Source organism: Triturus cristatus, chromosome 3_2 (assembly GCF_964204655.1).
Source record: "Triturus cristatus chromosome 3_2, aTriCri1.1, whole genome shotgun sequence".
NCBI classification, from domain to species: Eukaryota; Metazoa; Chordata; class Amphibia; order Caudata; family Salamandridae; genus Triturus; species Triturus cristatus.
Window position 1 is genome coordinate 1,066,033,722 of NC_140584.1, and position 21,229 is coordinate 1,066,054,950.

General features: G+C 44.8%; 1 protein-coding gene across 3 annotated transcripts in view; it reads right to left on the minus strand.

The window, feature by feature from the left end:
- Positions 1-8,730: 8,730 nt before the first annotated feature.
- Positions 8,731-21,229, minus strand: part of TAF1D (TATA-box binding protein associated factor, RNA polymerase I subunit D) — an 82,166-nt gene continuing 69,667 nt past the window's right edge. For all 3 annotated transcript variants that reach the window (XM_085649801.1, XM_085649803.1, XM_085649802.1), the window contains exons 5-6: positions 13,066-13,123; positions 8,731-9,166 (exon numbers count right to left, since the gene is read on the minus strand). In XM_085649801.1, coding sequence (XP_085505927.1) covers positions 9,020-9,166; positions 13,066-13,123 — 205 coding nt within the window. In that variant the 3' untranslated portion in view covers positions 8,731-9,019. The remainder of the gene's footprint in view (positions 9,167-13,065; positions 13,124-21,229) is intronic.

The window sequence follows — 21,229 nt, forward strand, 5'->3', positions numbered from 1 at the left end:
CCAAGTGAAGATGACACTTCTTTGCCACTGTATACTTGGCAACCACCACACTTAAGTTAATACATTAGTCGATGGTCCCTTGACCCTTCCTGAACCCATAATGTTATGTTATGTTATAGGAGCTTATAAAGCGCACTTCTACCCAAGGGTGTCCTGGCGCTACACTCTGACTCACAGGAAACTAACGGGTGCCTATACCCTGAATAGCCATGTCTTCAGCCCCTTTCTAAAAACAAAGGAGCTCCGAGGCATTCCGGAGATGCATCAGCAAGCTGTTCCAGGCTTTCGCCGCACAGTAGGAAAAGCTGCTGCCTCCCCAACTAGCCTTTTTTTTGGGGGGTACAGCTACTAATCTGGCTTCGGCTGAGCGCAACGCTCTACCCGGAACATACCATTCAAAGCATCTGAACTCAGGTCCACTGCCCCTAAGGGCCTTAAAGACCGTGCACAGTGCTTTGAACTGTGCTCGTCTTCTTAACCTTGGAATGCCTGTTAGCAGTCTCGCCGCTGCATTTTGTACTAGCTGTAGTCTGTTGTCAGACCTTTTCTCTCCTCTACCCAATCTGCCATTCTGTTCAGACGGCCCATCATTTTAGCTGTACTGTACTGTTGATCAAAGATATTGGTCTATAGATTTTTGGCTTGCCCTTATCCTCCTTTTCATATATAGGGATAATTATTGAATGCTTCCAAGAATTTGGAGGGCCCAACTTAGCTATTACATTATAGACGTTCATCAAGAGAGGGACCCATAGCTCACAGGTCTCCAGGAATATGTCTACAGGGAAACCATGTGGGACAGGAGCTTTTAGTGAGGTAGATTGTGTTAATGCTTACGGTATCTCGGCCATTTCAAACTCTAGATGGGGGTTATTCTCACTTTCTACTATGGGGCTAGTAGGACTCAACGTCTCTATAGGACTTTGAAAGATGCTTTGGCAGTGCGCCACCCATCCAGTTTCCTTAATAGGAGTGTCTAATGAGGGACCTTCTGCCTCTTTTAGGAAAGGGGCATTTACTATCTTCCAAAACTCTCTATTCTTTCTAGTTTGCGTTGCTCCCAAATGTCACATCCTTGGCACCAGTGAGTAGATTTATAGTGTTTAAGATCACCAGGCTCCATGTCATCAGCAACGTATTTAGAGCTTTCCCATTAGTGCAATGTTCGAAATGGGCCATGTTGTCGCCTTTACAATCCGTTATCTCACAAACCGGTCTGCCCGTTTTTTTTTGTTGCAGCATTTGGCATTGAAGTTCTCTACCAATAAAACATAGGGGTTTGTGGTGATGAGATGTGGTTTTGCCAACCGCTTGTACCGGGGATTCAACCACTTGTGCCATATCACCCGTAAAGAAATTATTATAAAAGTTTATTATAATCAGATCACTTTCTCTGTTCCTCTCACTGACCAAAACATGGAAATAGGGCGAGTTATTCCCAAACCTCAAGAATCTTATCTTGGTGGTATTGGCTATAAGTGTCAAAATAAAATCTTTGTCCTTGCCAGGCCTGCCTTGGATTGCTGGAGATTGATAGGAGCGAAAATCATCGAGAGAGGTTGGGCCCACCTACCAGGTTTCTTGTAGGCATATTATGTCATAGTCAGATACCACTCTTATCCAATCCACATTATCCTTTTTTCATCCTAAAACCTGCTATATTCCAGGTAACCAGACTTAGAGAGTCTATCCCACCCTCCACCTCATCAACCTTCTTTGCGGACGCTACTCTGGGCTGCCCGACTTCAACTTACACTTTGTCTTTGATATCCAGTCAGTCACAATCCTCTATTATCCTTTTTTCGTCCTAAAACCTGCTATATTCCAGGTAACCAAACTTAGGGAGTCCATCAAGCCCTCCACCTCATCCTCCTTCTTTGCGGACCCTACTCTGGGCTGCCCGACTTCAACTTACACTTTGTCTTTGATATCCAGTCAGTCACAATCCTAGAAGTTCCCCAGCGGGGCATATCAGTTTCTGAGTGGAAGCACATTGGTTCTCATTTGGGAATTAATTCCCCGTATTAGAATTGCAAGTGATCATGGAATTCCCCCCCCCCCCCTCTTTACTCTCTGGAAACTTTACGGTTTATGAAAATAGTATAATGGCAGGGCAAATATCTGGGAATTTAGGGACGGGGCAATTGGAAGTTGGCCGAAGAGGTTCCCCACTAGGCCTGGACTATCTAGATTCACCACTATACAGTCCCACGATAAATCTTTCTGTGCAGGGCCTACCCACTTTACTCTTCTTGCCATTAAAATGTGCCCTGACAAATTGGATCCCTCTCTTGCAAACCTTGGCAGCCAATGTCGCGCCTTCCCTATCAATTGCTCTGCCGGTTCCCCTGTGTGGCAGGACCGCAGGAAACACAGAGACAGTGGAGGAAGGTGAGAAGGATTTTATTGACCGTACAACCCTTTTCCGATACGTGGCCACTCTGTAATATGGTAGGGGGGGGGTCCGCCTCTTGTTCCGGTGACACTCGTCTTTTTGGACTCTTCGTTCCTCTCCTAGCACGGTCCAGGTTGACTTCGTCACCGTGGAATTACTCTCAGGTCCAGTGCGTGGGTGAAAGAAAAACAAAAGAAAAGGGGAGACTGGTTTCAGTCGGGTGTTCAATTGGTGTTTTTTCCGTGAGGGAACGGGGGTGAGGGTTCACACAGTGCTCTTTCTCCTTTCTTAGGTGTCGGGTGTGCGAGGGTAGGGGTATCGGGGAATATGACTCCTATGGCTTGGCTAGCCCCTGTCGTCCCGCCCAACCCGAGATACGAGCTCGCACCTGTTGGTGCCACACTTCTCCTGAAACGTGGCGGGGCGAGTCACAGGGTCGTTGGCCTCCTGGCTCCGGTGTCCTTATCTTCGGTCTCGGGGCACTTCTTCCTTCGTCTGCTTCTTTCTCTCCTATCTCCTCTGCAATCGCTCTCCTCTCGTTCTCCTCTCCGTCCGCTCTCGCTACCCCTTGCCGTTCTACACTTCCGCGATTTGAACTCCTCCCGTTCTCAGCGTCATCGGTGTGGGCGGGGCATGCGGCAAATTCGGCCCAGTTAAAGAAACACAGGTCTCCTTTTTCGCCCGTGGCTCGAGTGGACATTTCCGGGTTCCAGGCTTCAGGCTGCTGGAGGTTAAGAGGGGAGAGGGGATTGTTCACACAAGCAGTCGTTAGCGTTAGACTCTCATCCTCGTCAGGTCGGGACACCTCGTTACACCCTGTGACTGTCTCAGGTCTGGTACATTTACTAACACACACTAAATCTAATCAAAGCATCTAATGTGGGGGTTAGAGTGTGTTCATTCTGGGATAAATGCAACCGGGGCAATGCTACAGCAACACTACTGGTGGAAAAAGAAAAATAATTTGATCTGAACCTATGTTTAAATAACTTACAGAATGTCTAAGAAGTCAGAGACAAGCTATCTAACTCAAAGCATTCGAAGCAGCCACTGGCGAAGAGACAGTATGACTAGTTGTTTAGGTTCCCCAAGGAGGTTATCTAGTTTTAGAAAAGATCCATGATAAACAATCTTTTGGGCCATTCTAAAAACCATCTGTTCCAGTTCTTTGAATAAAAGGCAAACAAACTGTAATCCTGCCTCTATCGTCTGGTTAAAAAAAACAGACTTGTGTTCATTGACCACTATAAAAAGCACTAGGTGGCAGATCCAGTACAGCAAACCCTCCTGGACATCAAAAAGTATTCAGAGTACAACCTCATCGCCTGACCCTACTCTGAATGAAATACTCCTTGAAGAGTACAGTAACATCATAAACTTGAATCCCCAGTCAGGGATATTATTGCTTACTGTGTCTCTAGCTTTACATCAAACAACAGATTCCATCGAGAAATTTGATGCTGTAATTACTAGGCTTTTGAATTTTCCAATTAATGCTTTGGTTCACTATGAAACCCTACATGAGTTAACATTGATTGAGACGCCCGGACATTGCCTCTGCCTGTATTTGGATTGCGGAAGCCCTGCACCGACGAGGGAGCGGACTACATTCCCCAGGGGGGCCTGCACTCGTGTGAGGAAACGCGCATTCAGCGCGTCATCCTGCCAGCGTTTAAATTACAGAGGGGCATCCCGCGGTGCGGGACGCCCGGACATTGCCTCTGCCTGTATTTGGATTGCGGAAGCCCTGCACCGAAGAGGGAGCGGACTACATTCCCCAGGGGGCCCTGCACTCGTGTGAGGAAACGCGCATTCAGCGCGTCAGCCAGCCAGCGTTTAAATTACAGAGGGGCATCCCGCGGCGCGGGACGCCCGGACATTGCCTCTGCCTGTATTTGGATTGCGGAAGCCCTGCACCGACGAGGGAGCGGACTACATTCCCCAGGGGGCCCTGCACTCGTGTGAGGAAACGCGCATTCAGCACGTCAGCCAGCCAGCGTTTAAATTACAGCAGAGTCCGTAAAAGAGAGGGGGTTTCCCGTCATATTTTCTGTGGGGGGATTGTGGTTCAAGAACCTGATCAGCAAGGCTGGACTGGCCGTAGCAGGCATCGGGCATTTCCCAGGGGGCTGGAAGACTAGGAGCCGGTTTTGCCGCAGTGGGGGGCATTTTTTTGTTACTGGGTGCTGCAATATCGGACCCCAGTCCCAAAAGCAGCAGTGCTTTACACTTGAGTCCTTTCTCCCTTCAGTTCGTTACAGATGCAGAGCAAGTGTGGTGGATCGTCTGTGCATTTGCCACACACGTGGCAGCAGGTTGAGGTTTGCTCCCTCTGCCAAGGTGGAAGGTACAGAGCAGACAGGAGTATGCCCGGACGGTGTTTCAAAAATGTTTCCTTTGTGTTCTTAGAATAGCCTAAGATAAAATATTTTTATGGGGCAAGTGTGCAATAGCCATTGATCGTCATCCAGAAGTGGCTTTAGCCCGAGAATGCGGCCGTGTCTTTAACCAGTGAGAGGCTTTTGATTGATTTACGGACCAATTTTTTAAAAGCTGCGTTACTGGTTAGAATGTCCCAGAGTTGGGACGGCCCGGTACTTGTGAGGGACACCTGAAGGAAGCTTCTGGCAGGCTCTTGCCAGAGAAGGTGGTTTAAGGTGTTAGGAGCGGCGTTCCTAATCTTGTGCCTGCAGACAATAAATGCTCCTTGCCTTGCCTGGAGCTGTTTTGTCAGGCCGAACTCCAGCAGAATCTGTGCTGCCGAGGAGTAGTTTGGAATGTTAAAAATGATTCTGTATGCCTTGACGAGAGTGCTATCCAGAGTTTTAAAGGCTCTTCCTCTCAGGGCTTCGTTTCCGTAAGTGATTGTTGGTAATATTTTAGACTGAGCTACCTGGAGAAGTAGCAGCATCAGCTCTGTCAGTTTCGATTTTAGGTTCCTCAGCGTCAATGTCAAAGCCAGCCTTTCCCTCTTGATCATTTCTCTCTGTGTGGCAAATTGGCCTCCCATTGTCAATAATTATGCTTAGGCATTTGTAATTTGTTGAAGTCTGGATTTGTGTGTTTCCCAGATGCCAGTTTTTTTATTCTCGAGATTTACTTCCAGGAAGTTCTCTGCTGCGTATGCCTGCATTGCGTTGAGGAGGTGTTGCAGGCCCACCTGTGTGGGGCTGACCAGAATCACATCCTCAGCATACAAAATGCTGGATAGTGCTATGCGGCCCAGGTTGGGGGATTGCGAATTGCAGGAGCAGAGTATCTGCGTCAGGTCCGCCATGTAAAGGTTGAATAGCGTGGGGGTGAGCACACATCTCTGTTTAAGCCCTTTGGTGGTAGGAATTCATCAGGAGAGGTGAGTGCCATCGCCCAACTTCAACTGCACTCAGGTGTCTGTGTGGAGTAGGATTAGCATGTCCAGCAGTGACCGCGAGATGTTCCAGTAGGCCAGTTTCCTCCAAAGCCTAGCCTGGTCTCTGTGGTTGAATGATGCCCTGAAATCTATGAAGCAAAAATGGAGGCTGCTTAGAGGACCTTGCCATTTCTATGAGCCGTGCCATGGCCAAGATATTGGTTGTCTGTAGTTTTTGACGTCTTCAGGATCAGCTGAGGGTTTTCTGAGAATAGGGTGCACTAGGCCAGCCTTCAGGCAGTCCAGGATCTCACCTTGAAGAAGAGAGGCGTTGATGATCGTGGACCAGAGCAGTGCTAGTGATCCCATCATTTCTTTAAAGAAGTTGGAGGGAAGAGGGTCATTGAAGTGATTTGAGGGTTTAAGGGTTGAGAGTATGTTGAGGATGGGAATGACATTGAGGGGTGTGAATTGACTCCAAGAGGCATTGTTTTTGGGGGAGTACCCGTGAGGCGTGGGAAGGGGCATGGAGAAAGAGGAGACAGGAGAGGGTGAGAGTTCGAGTGAAGCAGACATAGATCTGATTCGATCTTATTCGCCTTTTTGAGGAAGAAGTCAGCAACAGCATTGCAGTTTGGCTGAGGGCGAGAGATGTGCTGAGATTGAATAGAGATGTTGTTGGATTGTATTTTAATCAGCTCAAATAGTCTGCAGTGCATCGTCCAGCAGGACACTGGTCAGCAGCAGTCAAAGCCTGAGGTGGGGCACTTGGTCTCCTTCGAGGAGGGGTGGTCAGCGGATTCTGAATCTAGGAATAAAGTAGTGACTGTTCGCCCGGTATACCACACACCACGCCCGTTCATGTAAGGCTTCTCGGTTTCCCACTGCCAACCTGCTCACAGGTGTGGTGTCAGCATGCACCCATAGACATTGCCAGACAACTCTTTTCACTCTTCCACCCCCAATCATGTGCCAGAGATTAGGAGGGGGCTTCGTCCAAATAGTTGAGCCACTTGATATTGCAGGCGTTCCTCTGCAGTACATGTGGGATGGGCACCCAAATGCCTAGTGGTGGCTTTGGGATGGGCTGGACAGAAGTGCCCTGAGGGAAGGCCGGAGATGGCCGACAAGTGTATTTCAAGCAAAAAGGACTGAGAGCTAATAGCTGTGCCCCTGGCAAGCGTTTGAAGGGGGATGACAGATTTGGCATAATGAGGAGGGATTCCTTCATCCTGTATTGTATTCCCCGGCAGAGGGACTCTGTTCACTGCCACTGAGGTGAAACCTAACATGATTCCATGGATTTCAATTCACCAAAACGCCAGTGGTGTAAGTAATATCAGGCACTCTTTCATCCACTGGTGACGTTACTAAGATGACCACTTGGCCAACCTTTAGACGTCAACAGCCTTCAATCTGTTGCTAAGGGACGTCAGTGAAACCCATAGCATGTAAGCAGGGCTCCTTGATCCAATTTAAATACTATTGCAACAGCGGACTCGCTGGCCCCAACAGCAAGGGTAGCAAGGGCAATAGCACCAAATGGCAAGACCGAGGTAGCAGCGGCAACCTTAATTGTGGACGATAAACATTTTAAAGTCAATTAAGCTCTCATTTATGACAGTACTCAACATCTCTCCTGAAATAGTCTTCCAGTCTGTTTCTGTCCCTCATACTTGTTCTTCTAACAGATGGATATAACATGTGTGTGCCCATTTCCCTAGGCAATGAGATTCTAAGATATATGTCAGAAATCTAAGCTTGTTTTACATTTTTTCAGTCAGTCAGTGAATCAGAAAAGAAACAAAAAAAATAACCAGAGTGCCAGAGAGTCTGTCTGGTCTCCTGTATTATAAGTCTTTCCTGTAATTGTTGTAACCAACTGTGACTGGTCTCAATAATTTGTTATATTTCGAGATGCAAGTTTCATCTGTTTCCTGTGGAATAGGATCAGAACAATTCACAGTGAGCTAAGGCAGGCTTGCAATACTTGGCAGAGAGCCCACATGAGGTAAATGGGAGGAATGATCAGAATTACTGCATGCACAGCTGCTGTTTTATTTATGTCAAATGTTTTCCTGGGAATCCTAATCCAAACTTTGATGAGAGTCAAAAAAGCATGTGAATCTATTAGAGAGCCATAGCTTGAGAAACTCAAACTCACAATACTTGGGTTGATATTAGAGCAATTATGCGGCTATAGATGTAAGTAGATCTGTTTGAAACTTTTCTCTCAGCCACAAGTTTAGTTGTTGCAGATAGACCCATCAATGTACCCACTCCAGCGTTTGCCAGCAGACTGGCCCATACATTACTGACAGAAATTCAAGTAACACAATATTACAAGTTATGAGCCTCCTGAATCATTCACCAGCCACTCCGGGATCTTGGAATCCTTCTCTCCTGTTGCAAGCTTATCAAAAAGATGGAGGTGAAATGCAGCAGAAAGGTACGACGATATGGTGCAGATCTCTCCTCATCTGTTTTTGTGTAAACTGTTTCACCAACCCCTAGATAAAAGATGAAGTTACAGAATTGTTTATTGCACTGAGAAATAAATACTTGTGGCCCACTTGTAGGTTCCAAACTAAAATCTTCAAGGAATCTATCACCCCAACGTAACCACCTGGTTACTAGATCCACCCAGAGATAGTTCCCTTCATCTTCCCCATCCTGCTTTCCATGCTGTTCCTTGCTTCCGCCTTGCTATCCCACTCCCAACCCATCTCAGTGTAGTCTCTTATGCAGAACTTCACACACCTACAGCCAACTTTGATTCATTCAAAGTCATAGATCTCCATTTTTACTTTACCTTGTTTGTATGATCCAGAAAACTTAAAGCTCCTCAGAATGTCTGATACAGTGACAGCCACAAAGGTTTAAGTTGTGATTTCAATGTCAAAGAGGCTTGTAAAACCCCCAGGCCAGATAAACTAGGTGGTAGTGTATTGAAACATGTAACAAACCAACTAGGGTTGTTGCCCTCTAGGTATTAAACTTTTATTCACCAGATGACAATCCATCCAGATGCTGCTCGCTCAAGCACGCAGTTTTAGCTAGATGCTGTTTTCCAAAGGATGAGCTTAGGAAATGTTTTGGTTTTACCTCCTATTTCAGTTGAAGAGGCAATCAAAGCAATTATATTTGAGAGTAGGTGCTCTTGTATGTAGTACACGGTTCAGAAAAAATTGTTGTCAGCCATGTGCAATAGAGTCTAATAGCTCCAAACTAGCAAGGTGGATCTGGCTCTGAGAAAACATCTTGGTATATGCTTGTCATAGATCCTCATCATCCCCTCCGGCCATTGCAGCTACTTCCTGATCCAGCTCATCCTGACCGAGAGTTTTCTGTTTTTTCTTTTTCTTCTTTGACTGCTTTTTCTTTGCAGGAGGATTCCAGTTCAATATGAAGCAGCTGTTATCCTAACCCAAACAAAGGATAACAGCAGAGCATTAACGACAGAGTAACAAGATATACACATGACCAAAAGGCTTTGCACTCTAGAAATACAACTGATGAATGAGGTCTCCAATTGATCTCTCTAAAATAATCACTTAAGAGTCATGACGTTCAACAGTAATTATTTAATATCACATCTATAAATTGTTAATTTTAAAATATTTCACCATGAGGAACTGAATTCTGAAGAACAAGTTACTTACCTTCGGTAACAATGTATCTGGGAGAGACATATGTTAGTTGTAGATTCCTTACCTTAGAATTTCTCCCAGGCGTCAGTCTGGATCTGGAGATTTTTCAACATCATTAACCCTGTGCGTTGGTAGGTGGTGTCAGTTGGCTCTGTGTCAGTCACCGGTGCTGAAATGACAACGCAGGACCTATATAGGCGTCGACCATGCGTGCTGACCAGTGGTGTAGCTGGGGGGTGGGGGGGAAACAGTCCAGTTTTTTGTTTTGGCGGCAGAGGTGATAAAGTCGTGTCTGTCGATTACCACCATCCCCCCCAAGAACAAGCAGTCTGCCAGCCTCCCCACCCCCCGGAACAAGTTGTCTGCCTGCAACTTCCCACAGCCCATTGCTTTTACCTGCACCAGGCTGCAAACTTAAGGTCCGGCCCAGGCGGCAGTTGGTCTAGCTACGCCACTGGTGCTTTAACACGACTTTTCATTGCAGAAGTGCAGAGCCATGAAAGACACTGACCACTGGTGCGTCAAAACTAGGTCCATTTAGGGGAGACCCTATCCCTAGAAATCAGTTCACAGAGCAGGGGGGGATGGGTGGGGCAGTTCGGAATCTACAACTAATATATGTCTCAACCAGATACATCGTTACCAAGGGTAAGTAACTTGTCCATCTGATAGAGACTATTAGATATAGATTCCTTACCTTAGAATAGATACCCCAGGAATACTATCCCCGGAGGAGGGTCTGTGAAACAAGATCACACTAGGAAGTCCTGGAGGATCAAACGGGCAAAGTACCCGTCCCTCCGGACTTGGCTGTCCAGGCAGTAGTGTCTGGTAAACATGTTCAGGGATGCCCATGTCGCTACCTGACATATCAAGGACTAGGACTCCGTGTGCAAACACAGTGGTTGTCGCTGTTGCTCTAGTGGAGTGAGCAAGCAACCCCACAGGAGGTTCCTTCTTTGCCAATGCATAGCATATTTTAATGCAGAGGACAACTCATTGAGAGATAGTCCGTTTTTGCACAGCCCTACCATTTTTGGAGCCCACGTAGTCAATGAAGAGTTGATCATCCACCTGGACGTCTTTGGTACGATCAAGATAAAAAGACAACGCATATTTTGGGTCTAGATGGTGGAGTCTCTCCTCTTCCTTGGAGGGATGCGGGTGGGTAAAAGGTGGGCAGAGTGATGGATTGTCCAACATGAAAGGGCGTGACCACTTTAGGAAGGAACAAAGCTTTTGTTAGACGCACCACTTTATCCTGATGGACAAACAGATAAGGAGGCTTGGAAGACATAGCCTGAAGCTCGCTAACCCTGCGAGCAGAAGTGATGGCATCAAAGAAAGCAGTTTTAAGAGTGAGAAGTCTGAGAGGGCAATTATGAAGAGGCTCAAAGGGAGCACACAAAATAAAGGTCAAGACTAAATTCAAATCATACTGGGGCATTATGAAAGGGGAAGGTGGAAACAAGTGAATATGACCCTTAAAGAACCTATTTAGAATGGGAGACTTAAATGATGAAGGCTGATCTGGAAGTCTCAGAAAGGCAGAGATAACTGCAAGATAACCCGAAGGGTGCCCAAAGCAGAGCCCTGCTGGGCCAAAGAAAGTATGTACAAGAGAACCTCTGAAAGAGGGGCTGTAAGGGGATAAGCAGCCTTTGTTGTGCACCATGCCACAAACTTGTTCCATCTACAGGTGTATACCGATTTAGTGGAGGGATGCCTGGCTGCCAAGATGACATCACAGACTTCAGGTGGAAGGTTGAGAGCTGTCAACTGACGCCACTCTATCTCCATGCAAGGAGGTGGAGGCGGAACAGGTTCAGGTGAAGAACCGTCCCATGCTGCCACGACAGAAGATCCTCCCGAAGGGGCAGTATGGTCAGAGGATCGATGGCCATGCTCAGAAGGTTTGGATACTAGACTCTTCGTGCCAAATTCAGAGCCATAAGAATGACTTAAGTCCGGTCATGCTTTATCTTCTTCAGCACTCTGGGCAGAAGTGGTATAGGGGGAAAGGCATTGAGGAGGTCAAAGCTCCACTCGCGATGAAAAACCTCATCAAGCGAGCACCGCCTTGGAAAATCCAACATGCAATACTGCTGACATTGCGCGTTCTATTCGGAGGTGAACAGATCTAACCAAGGCTCTCCCCACCCCTGGAAGAAACCTTGTGCCTCCTATAGATGGAGATGCCATTTATGATCGACCAGGCACCGACGGCTGAGTTTGTCCACTCTGGCGTTCAGAGAAACTGCCAGGTGTTGAACCACCAGGGTTATGCCCTGATGTTCCAGCCATGTCCAGAGGCGGAGAGCCTCCTGACAAAGGGTCGACGACCTCACCCCGCCCTGTGTGTTGCAGTACCGCATAGAGGTGGTGTTGTCCGTGAACACTTCAGTGCCAGTCTGGTTGCCTAAAGCTCCAGAAGGTTAATATGGAGACTAGACTCCGCTGGAGACCAGACGCCTTTCATCTCAGCCTCTCCCAGATGGCTGCCCTATCACAAAAGCAACGCATCTGTCACCACCGTTAGATCTGATTGAGGAGGAGACAGGGATCTGCCTCTGACCCAATCTTAGTTTGTTAGTTACCACTGCAGCTGTTGTGCAGTTCCATCCACGATCTGGACATAGTCGGAAAGATTCCCCTGAAGCTACGCCCACTGAAACTTTAGGTCCCACTGCAGAGCTCGCATGTCACCTGGCATTATCCACATGCAGGAGGCCATGAGGCCCAGCAGCCTCAGAGTAATTCTCACCGAAATCTGTGATAGAGGCTGAAACATTGGTATCATAGCCCGAATATCCCGGACTCACTGCTTGGGAGGATGGGCCCGAAACTGCACTGTGTCCCGAACCGCCCAATGAAAGGGAACGTCTGAGAGGGAGTCAGGTGTGACTTCCGCATGTTGAAAGTCAACCCCAGCGAGTGCAGGAGGTCTGCCGTAGTCTGGAGGTGGGAGATGCCAGTCTGGGTCGAGCTCGCCTTCAACAGCCAATCGTCGAGATAGGGGGAAGACTGGTACCCGTGATCTGTGTAGATGAGCTGTGACAACTGCCATCACCTTTGTGAACATTCCGTGGGGCACTGGTAAGGCCAAATGGGAGCACTGTAAACAAAGTGCTTGTGGTCCACCTTGAACCGTAAGTAATGTCTGTGGGCAGGCAGGACGATGATATGGAAATAAGCGTCCTGCAAGTCCAACGCTAGAAGCCAGTCTCCTGGGTCGAGGGCAGAAAGGACCTGGGCCAAAGTGAGCATCTTCAACTTTTCCTTCCGACAGAAGAAGAAGATGAGGGTCCAGAGGTCTAAGATAGGATGCAGGCCTTTGTCCTTCTTAGGCACCAGAAAGTAGTGGGAATAACAACAACACGTCCTACTTCTGGCACAGGAACCCTCTCTATGGCCCCCTTGGCCAAGATAGCCGCATTCCATGTGGAGAAGCACCAAATGATCCTCCGACATTCAGACGTAGGAGAGTGGCATAGCGGTTGGGGTAAAAATCAACATACATTTTTAAACCCACATAATAGGTGGCTGGGATCTCAATCCAGCTTAAGGTCACGGAGGGCTGTCAGGTGGAGGGATTGGTGAGGAGAGGGCTAGGGTGTATGGAGGATCACTGGTGTTTTAAGATAAGGAGTACACAATATTGCATCACTCACCACAATTTTAGCATCATATTTTTCTGGCGGGTCTTCATCATCACAGCATTGGTCCTCACTGAAATATTAGAATGATAGCTATTACAATGAATAATATTTATTGCCAAAAGATTATGATTGATTTTAGCAGTCAAAGCAAGTTCTTGAAATTATTATTCAGTTATTCACGAGTTTTATTTTATCGTCATTCTAATACCAGCTGCAGCCCGTGCAGGTAAGTGCGGTGGGCCCAGGGAAGGGGGTGGTGGGGTGGGGTTCAGCAGATGATGACAAGGGAAAGTTAATTATTTATTTAATTTTCCATCGTCAGTTTAAATCCCCCCACCGGGACCCAAGGGCTCCTACCTGCACGGGCCGCGGCTGTCTAATGCACAATGTAAAAATAATCTACATTTATAACAAAAGATGCCTGCTACAAGGGATCTTTAATGCTAAAGTATGCTCATTTTCAATGACATGCAAAGGCTCTTGATGGTAATGCACAATAATGGATGGTAACTCCTGAGAAGCTAACTTGGAGTGTTCGTCGGAGGTGTAGTGTGCTTTCAATGAACTTGGCACTATACACAGATAGCAGCAGATCACTAAGGTTGGAAGGTGCAGTTCAGTGTCTTCTCTGGGCAAGCAGATCTCCTCACTCACAAAATCAGCTATAACAGAGGTTCTTCAGACTTTGGGATCCAAACATCTACCAGTCTAGAGAGAAGTGACTTCGATCTAGGGATCTTCCCTGCTACCCTGGTGAGCTGTTCCGATTTGGATAATGGAAAGATAAGGACCACTATATGCGTCAAGGAGTCTGTTGCTTGTGCCAGACCTAGCCAATCTGATATTGCACATTCTTTGAATTTTAGGGGCTCCGAAAATCAAGAAGCGGCATGACCAATGCGTGACCAGTGCATGCAGTGATAATGGCTAAATGTATCTTGTTCTATTTGAGCATCCCTAAACATGCTGCCACACGGGACCAGGTATGAGATCAAGGCAGAGCAAGAGGTGGGCATTATTCTGGCTTAGGCACTATGGCTACTTCAAAGAGCTGATGAGCTACATTCCACACCTACAGGAACCACTGTACTTAATCTGGAGGAAAAGGAATTTAAAGCATGCAGGCTCTCGAGGCCACCATGGACCTTGAACAGGCTTTTTTTTTTAATAAAGTTAGCTACTAATTTGTGTGGCACACACATGGAGCCCATCGGATTCTATCACACTCAACTACAACCACCCTCACCAATATACATGCACACTCGATGCATGTCAGAGACATGACAGACGTATAGGAACCCAGTTAGGGAACACTAACAGGGAATTTACATGTGGAAGCCCTAAACTGTTCCCTCAAAGCAGGAGAGGTAATATCACTTTTCCACTTACCAAACGTACGGTGAACTCAAAGTATTTCTCGTCTAGCGCAGATTGGGAGGGCCGAAACCCTTGAAAAGGGTGCAGTCTGGGTTCCCTTCACCTCAAAGGCCAAAGCTGAAGTCTACGAGCCTTAAAACTAATGACCATTAGTGGACTCGCCTGATTGTCAAACAGCAGGGCCCTCCAGAGCAATGTATAGGACTTTCCTCTCAACACTATTAATCTAGTCCTCATCAATGAGATGACCATAAATGCTCGTATGTTTTCAAATCTGCAAATTATAAACTAACAGCAAAATAAAATTTAGGCAAACGTTTAGCTGTCTACTGCTGAGGTTGACTGTCTAGAATAGCAGTGGCTACTCTGTACTCTCAACACTACTGTCTTGGAATACCAACAATATTACACTATTCTTAATCATTAAGTCTTATATCACATTATGGTTCCAAACTCTCTCTTTTCTATTTGAGAAACTCCCAATTCCAGGTGCAAAACCAGAACAGTGCTACATTTCTAAATATTAAGCAAGGCTTTCCAGATGTTCACCTTTAGTTACTCTAGACATATGGTAAAACAGGAGCAGGATTTCACACTAAACCACAAAGAAAGAATCGTCACTCCAGACCTTAATCAGGGCTTCTGACGAATTGGCTACGATGGCAAGGCCAATACCTTTTAACTCACCCTTACTGCGGGAGCTTTGAACCTCAAATCTGATTGCTGCTGGGACAATTTCATAGATCCATAAAAGCATAAATCAACCTATGAGCATTGAGACAGATGGATTTTTTAAACAAGTAATGCAGCAATATTTTTGTAGGTCTGTTACTGATCTCTGAACCCCGACGGGGTTTAGTTAATAATAGTTGTTTTTCTCCACATAACTCCGAAGATTAAATGGCATATTTTGGAGGACTAGACTGTACATGATGAAATACTATTTTCAAGTTGGTAATATAAGTTTGTAAAAAGGAAAGGAGAAAGAATACAGACTTGCTAAGTGTTAAGTAAAGCGTTTTGCTTCATTAGTGCCCTAAGACGAAGCCAGAAGTATACTGAGTTAACTTACTGGAGCCCTCTGGTTGGGCTGGTTTGTTGAAACTATTAAAGTGAATGCTGCCAATAGCTAGTAAAATTTACAAAGATCGCGTGCAGCTGTCGTCACTGGTAAAAGTATTTTACATCTAGCTGATGCTGGGCATATCAGTTATACATGATATAAGAACTGTTTTGCAAAAACTTGCTGTGATGAACACAATGAGGTGGGGTGCCAAAATGTGTCAGGAGACAGTATATCTCATTTTGGAATAGAAAAAGCTCAGTCATATCATACTTTCCAGAAGTACTAAAAGTGAAACAGAACATATATCTTGTCTTTACTTTCTTTTCAAAAGTTCAGTCTTTGAGTCCCGAGTGCTATTCCCTTCACATCCATCAACCCTCAAAGGAAGGTGTCCTTGCCCGGTCTTATCTTTATTGATTATATAGGCATATCACTTCCCAAAAGCCTCCAGTCATGAGCTCCCCCAGGGTGTATGGGCTCCAGGATTCCTCTCCTCTACCGGTTCTCCACTCACCCCTGTTGGCCAGCCAAGAGAGAGGAGATAGATATGTTCCAGGAGTCTTATGTATCCCCCGACTGTTCTGCCTCTCTGACTTACATAGGGGAGTGGAGTGTCATCCCATAACCTCCCAGCCTTGGACTTCATCTGACTGGTACGTCGGGATCTAAGACTCTTCACTAACCTTGCTCTATATTCTTATTGAATATACAGACTTTTCGGAGCACACAGCTTATACAACGCTTTTAGCAATGCAACTAAAACACCAGTCCAAACACAATTCAATTAAATTCTAATGATCGTCTTCTTTTAATTTCGTTAATTCCAATCCCTTATGCCAACGCGTTTCGCCGTGGTCGGGATAAAACCAACGGTTTCTACAGGGCTGGAAATAATACAAAATGCACATTTGTAATCACACAATATGGCAGTAGTACATGTGCCATAATACCCAACTTATGACAACCATGTGCAGAGGACTATTCAAACCTGTATTTGTGCAGAACAAATTCAATATACATTGTCATTAAAAATTCTTTCCAAGTAAAAGCTGCTCAGATTACGTGAGACAGTTAAGTCCATTCGATTTGAGGACTTCATTCACTTTGGTTGAAATCCAATAGTGCACATAATGTTGTAAACCATTCTAAATATTTAGCCTAGACCCAAGTGCACGTTAAAATTATATAACCCATGTGTAGGTGAAAAGTAAATTCATTTGCGTCATGTTGGCGCCAATACCTTAGATTTCTCAAGCGCTTGTCTGTATTTCGAAAATAATGCAAGAAAAGATATTGTAAAGAATAGTTATTCTGACACAAACGGATACACGAGGCAAGAATACACTAATTGACAAAAATACATATCAGTCAATAAACACATCGGCAAGAACCCTACCTCTGAAAGTATCCGTCCATATAGTATCCTCCCTCTAAATCCTCTTCCAGAATTAGCAGTATTCCCGCTTATAGCAAGACCAATAATCGGCCATTCAATATCCTTCCGTGTGGCATCCACCATTCCAGAAGTAACAGCGTTTCTGCTTCAAGTAAACCAATAATCAACCCTTTAGTATCAATACATCACCCATTAGTCAGACTCGTATTCACTTATAAGAAATTGTTTCTTTACCTTTCCATAAAAACACCCTAAGCTTATCCTTTCCAAATCCCTGTGTGTTTTATGCTGTGGCGTCCCACTCGTAGCGTTCCACTGTTTACTATAATCCAATTGAAATGTCAAGATACCTGAAAATAAACAAAAATGGTATATAAATAACATATTTGGTAGTACATGTTATATGGGTTAGCACATTATACACTTTACCATCATTAATTCGAAATTGCTTTGTCCTATCCTTTGCACATTTGCACATCCCACAGTGTGCAAATGTGCAAAGGATAGGACAAAGCAATTTCGAATTAATGATGGTAAAGTGTATAATGTGCTAACCCATATAACATGTACTACCAAATATGTTATTTATGTAATTGAATGCAAATGTTCAAAGGTGTACATAGGTAGCACTATAAGAATGCTAAAAGAAAGAGTAAGTGAACATTGGCGAGCAATCAAACACAACGATGTACGATACCCCATAGCAGAACATGTACACAAATGCTCTGCTCAAGATAAAAATAAGGGTTTTAAATTCTTTGGGATTGAGCACATCAAAATGGACGCACGGGGTGGGAATCGGGAACTGATGCTGCGGAGACACGAGGCAAGTTGGATTATGCGCTTGCGAGCGGTAGAGGATGGATTAAATTATGATCGGGAACTACAGTATTTCTTAGGTGACTGACACAATGGGTGAAAATCTGCATCTGATTGTTTATTTTAATGCTATGTAATCTGACCCTCCAATTAGCAGTTCTGTAGGTGTGCATATTCAAATTTTGACGGTTATAACTAACTTAGACCATACTGGGATTTAGGAGGAAGTGACAACATAAATATAACATATTATTAACGTAGGTATTATTGTAAGTGATCTTACGAACACTAGAGGAAGATGGCATTCAGGAATTGGACTGAATTAGTCCCTTCTCGATCACTATAAAGCCAGCAGTACTGTAAGTCTATTAGACAAGGGAATATATTCATATGGCTAAGAAATTGTAGACAGAGAGTAATGGAATAGTGTGGTGCCTCTATTGAATCTTTCTTTACCGAAACATGGATTTGGAAATGTAGACGATAAGAAACGCTAGGATTTATAATGAGGACTGGATAACACCAGGCTAAGATGGCGTCCAAAATGGAACGGCATAGTCCTTTCTTGATGTTGAGGTGGATAAGAGCCTCGTAAACCCGGAAGACGTTGTTCTTCGCCTGTACTCCGGTTCGTTTACGTGAAGACACGAATAGGTAAGATGCAAGTAGTCTGTTGGATATGGGTTTCAAAATAGGAGACTTAAAGGATTATAAATAATGGACGATACCATTTTTGTTTATTTTCAGGTATCTTGACATTTCAATTGGATTATAGTAAACAGTGGAACGCTACGAGTGGGACGCCACAGCATAAAACACACAGGGATTTGGAAAGGATAAGCTTAGGGTGTTTTTATGGAAAGGTAAAGAAACAATTTCTTATAAGTGAATACGAGTCTGACTAATGGGTGATGTATTGATACTAAAGGGTTGATTATTGGTTTACTTGAAGAAGAAACGCTGTTACTTCTGGAAGAAATTTTAATGGTGGATGCCACACGGAAGGATATTGAATGGCCGATTATTGGTCTTGCTATAAGCGGGAATACTGCTAATTCTGGAAGAGGATTTAGAGGGAGGATACTATATGGACGGATACTTTCAGAGGTAGGGTTCTTGCCGATGTGTTTATTGACTGATATGTATTTTTGTCAATTAGTGTATTCTTGCCTCGTGTATCCGTTTGTGTCAGAATAACTATTCTTTACAATATCTTTTCTTGCATTATTTTCGAAATACAGACAAGCGCTTGAGAAATCTAAGGTATTGGTGCCAACATGACGCAAATGAATTTACTTTTCACCTACACATGGGTTATATAATTTTAACGTGCACTTGGGTCTAGGCTAAATATTTACAATGGTTTACAACATTATGTGCACTATTGGATTTCAACCAAAGTGAATGAAGTCCTCAAATCGAATGGACTTAACTGTCTTTCATGTAATCTGAGCAGCTTTTACTTGGAAAGAATTTTTAATGACAATGTATATTGAATTTGTTCTGCACAAATACAGGTTTGAATAGTCCTCTGCACATGGTTGTCATAAGTTGGGTATTATGGCACATGTACTACTGCCATATTGTGTGATTACAAATGTGCATTTTGTATTATTTCCAGCCCTGAAGAAGCCGCTGGTTTTATCCCGACCACGGCGAAACGCGTTGGCATAAGGGATTGGAATTAACGAAATTAAAAGAAGACGAACAAAAGAATTTAATTGAATTGTGTTTGGACTGGTGTTTTAGTTGCATTGCTAAAAGCGTTGTATAATATGGGGAAGGGACATGGATAGGGCTCTGCTGGCTGAGAGATCGGTGTTCATCGGGCGGGGGTGTCCACAAAAATGGAATAAAGTGTGGGGGGCATGGAACAAATACAGGGGGGGCATATGTGAACCACCGCCAGCACGGGAAGATGAAGCCTCCGACACTGACTGATGAGAAGGACTCGGGAGCAACTATCGGGGGTGGGGATGCCGGACTTGGAAACTTAGGCGGAGGCGCTGCGGGAGGATTGGATGTAGGGCTAGGGGAGGTGCTGGTTTCTGCTGGGGAACGACTTTGCTATTCTCATCTACAGTACTGTACCGTTATGTGTGAAAACAATAAAAATCTTTAAAAAAAAAAAAAAAAGCGTTGTATAAGCTGTGTGCTCCGAAAACTCTGTATATTTGTTTTGATCAGTCCTTTGGATTCAGTTTAGGGAAGTAGGGTGTTCCCTTCCCCCAAAAATCTTTTTGGTTGCACCAGAAATGTTGAATGTAGTAGAGTAATAGTAGGTGATTACCATATGAGCGCTAATACCTTTTACACCCAACAGTGTTGTCTATATTCTTATTGGTTGATTTGACTTGGTGGCCTCAATGTCGTAAATTTGCAGCGATTAAATTAGCGTTAGCAGAATCCATCTGGTATTTAGAGGCTATCTTGTACATTTTGTGGAATCCATTTTGTATTTCTGGCAGCCATTTTGTTTACCCTTGTGCTCTGTTTAAAGGACTGGTTATACTTAGACTCTGCTACCCTGCACATGCGCAGGAATATCTAACTGTCCATGCATCTGTTTTTAGTCTGTAACTATCAGGTTGTTTCTACCAGAGTCAGCAACTGCTAGCTCCTCCTTTACTGTCGACTGTGCATTTCTGTATGACCATCTATGTATGTAACTCTTCTCATGTATACTTGTACCGCCCCTTTCTGAGCCCCTGTGTGGGTATAAAAGACCCATGGTTCTTCTACTCTGTGTGCTACCTTCATTCAGCACCACAGGGTGCTGGGTGAATGTGGTTCCACCTCATGAGGTTTATTAAACTCTGTATTTTCTATTCCAGTTTCTGTGCCAACTTCTTTCTAATAGTCTGAGGACTCTGAGCAGAGAAGGGCGAACCCCTTGCACTGGTAGGCCTAGCTGAGGCCTATTTTCTACATCAACCCCTTTAAATAGACAAACTCCACTCTGGAGCACTGATGCATTTTAGCAATTGCGTTCTCTGGGAAAGAAATCTTGCCGATTTGCTGGTGCGATTCGAGAACGCCAAATGTGAGACCCCAGGACTTAGAGTGGCATTGGTATTTCCTGGGTCTTCACTCTTCTGATAAGTTTGTTAAGGGTTCCTAATCTGACTTGAGGCCTGCACTGATTCATATGAGGGAGCCCTGTTGAGATGTGTGGAGGTCACTATATTGCAAGAACTTGAAGACCTACCAGACGGTCTGGTCCTACATATATGTCACTTACGTCCCTAGATGGGGACAGAAGGGATACCCTGGAGATGGTATTTGCGGCCACACCTTCAAACATTTACACTTCTCCCAGTCCTCTAGCCCAGAGTTGTAAAATAAATTTAGGATTAGAAAAAAATAATTAAAATCAACCGTGCCCAGCAACCTAAAGATAAAGGTTGACAGACAATTACATAATCTACAAGTGGAACAGTCTGACTCTGTCACTTCATCGAAGGCCATATTCAAGATCATTTGGGGTTTTTGCCCGAGAAGCAACTCAAAATAAAATT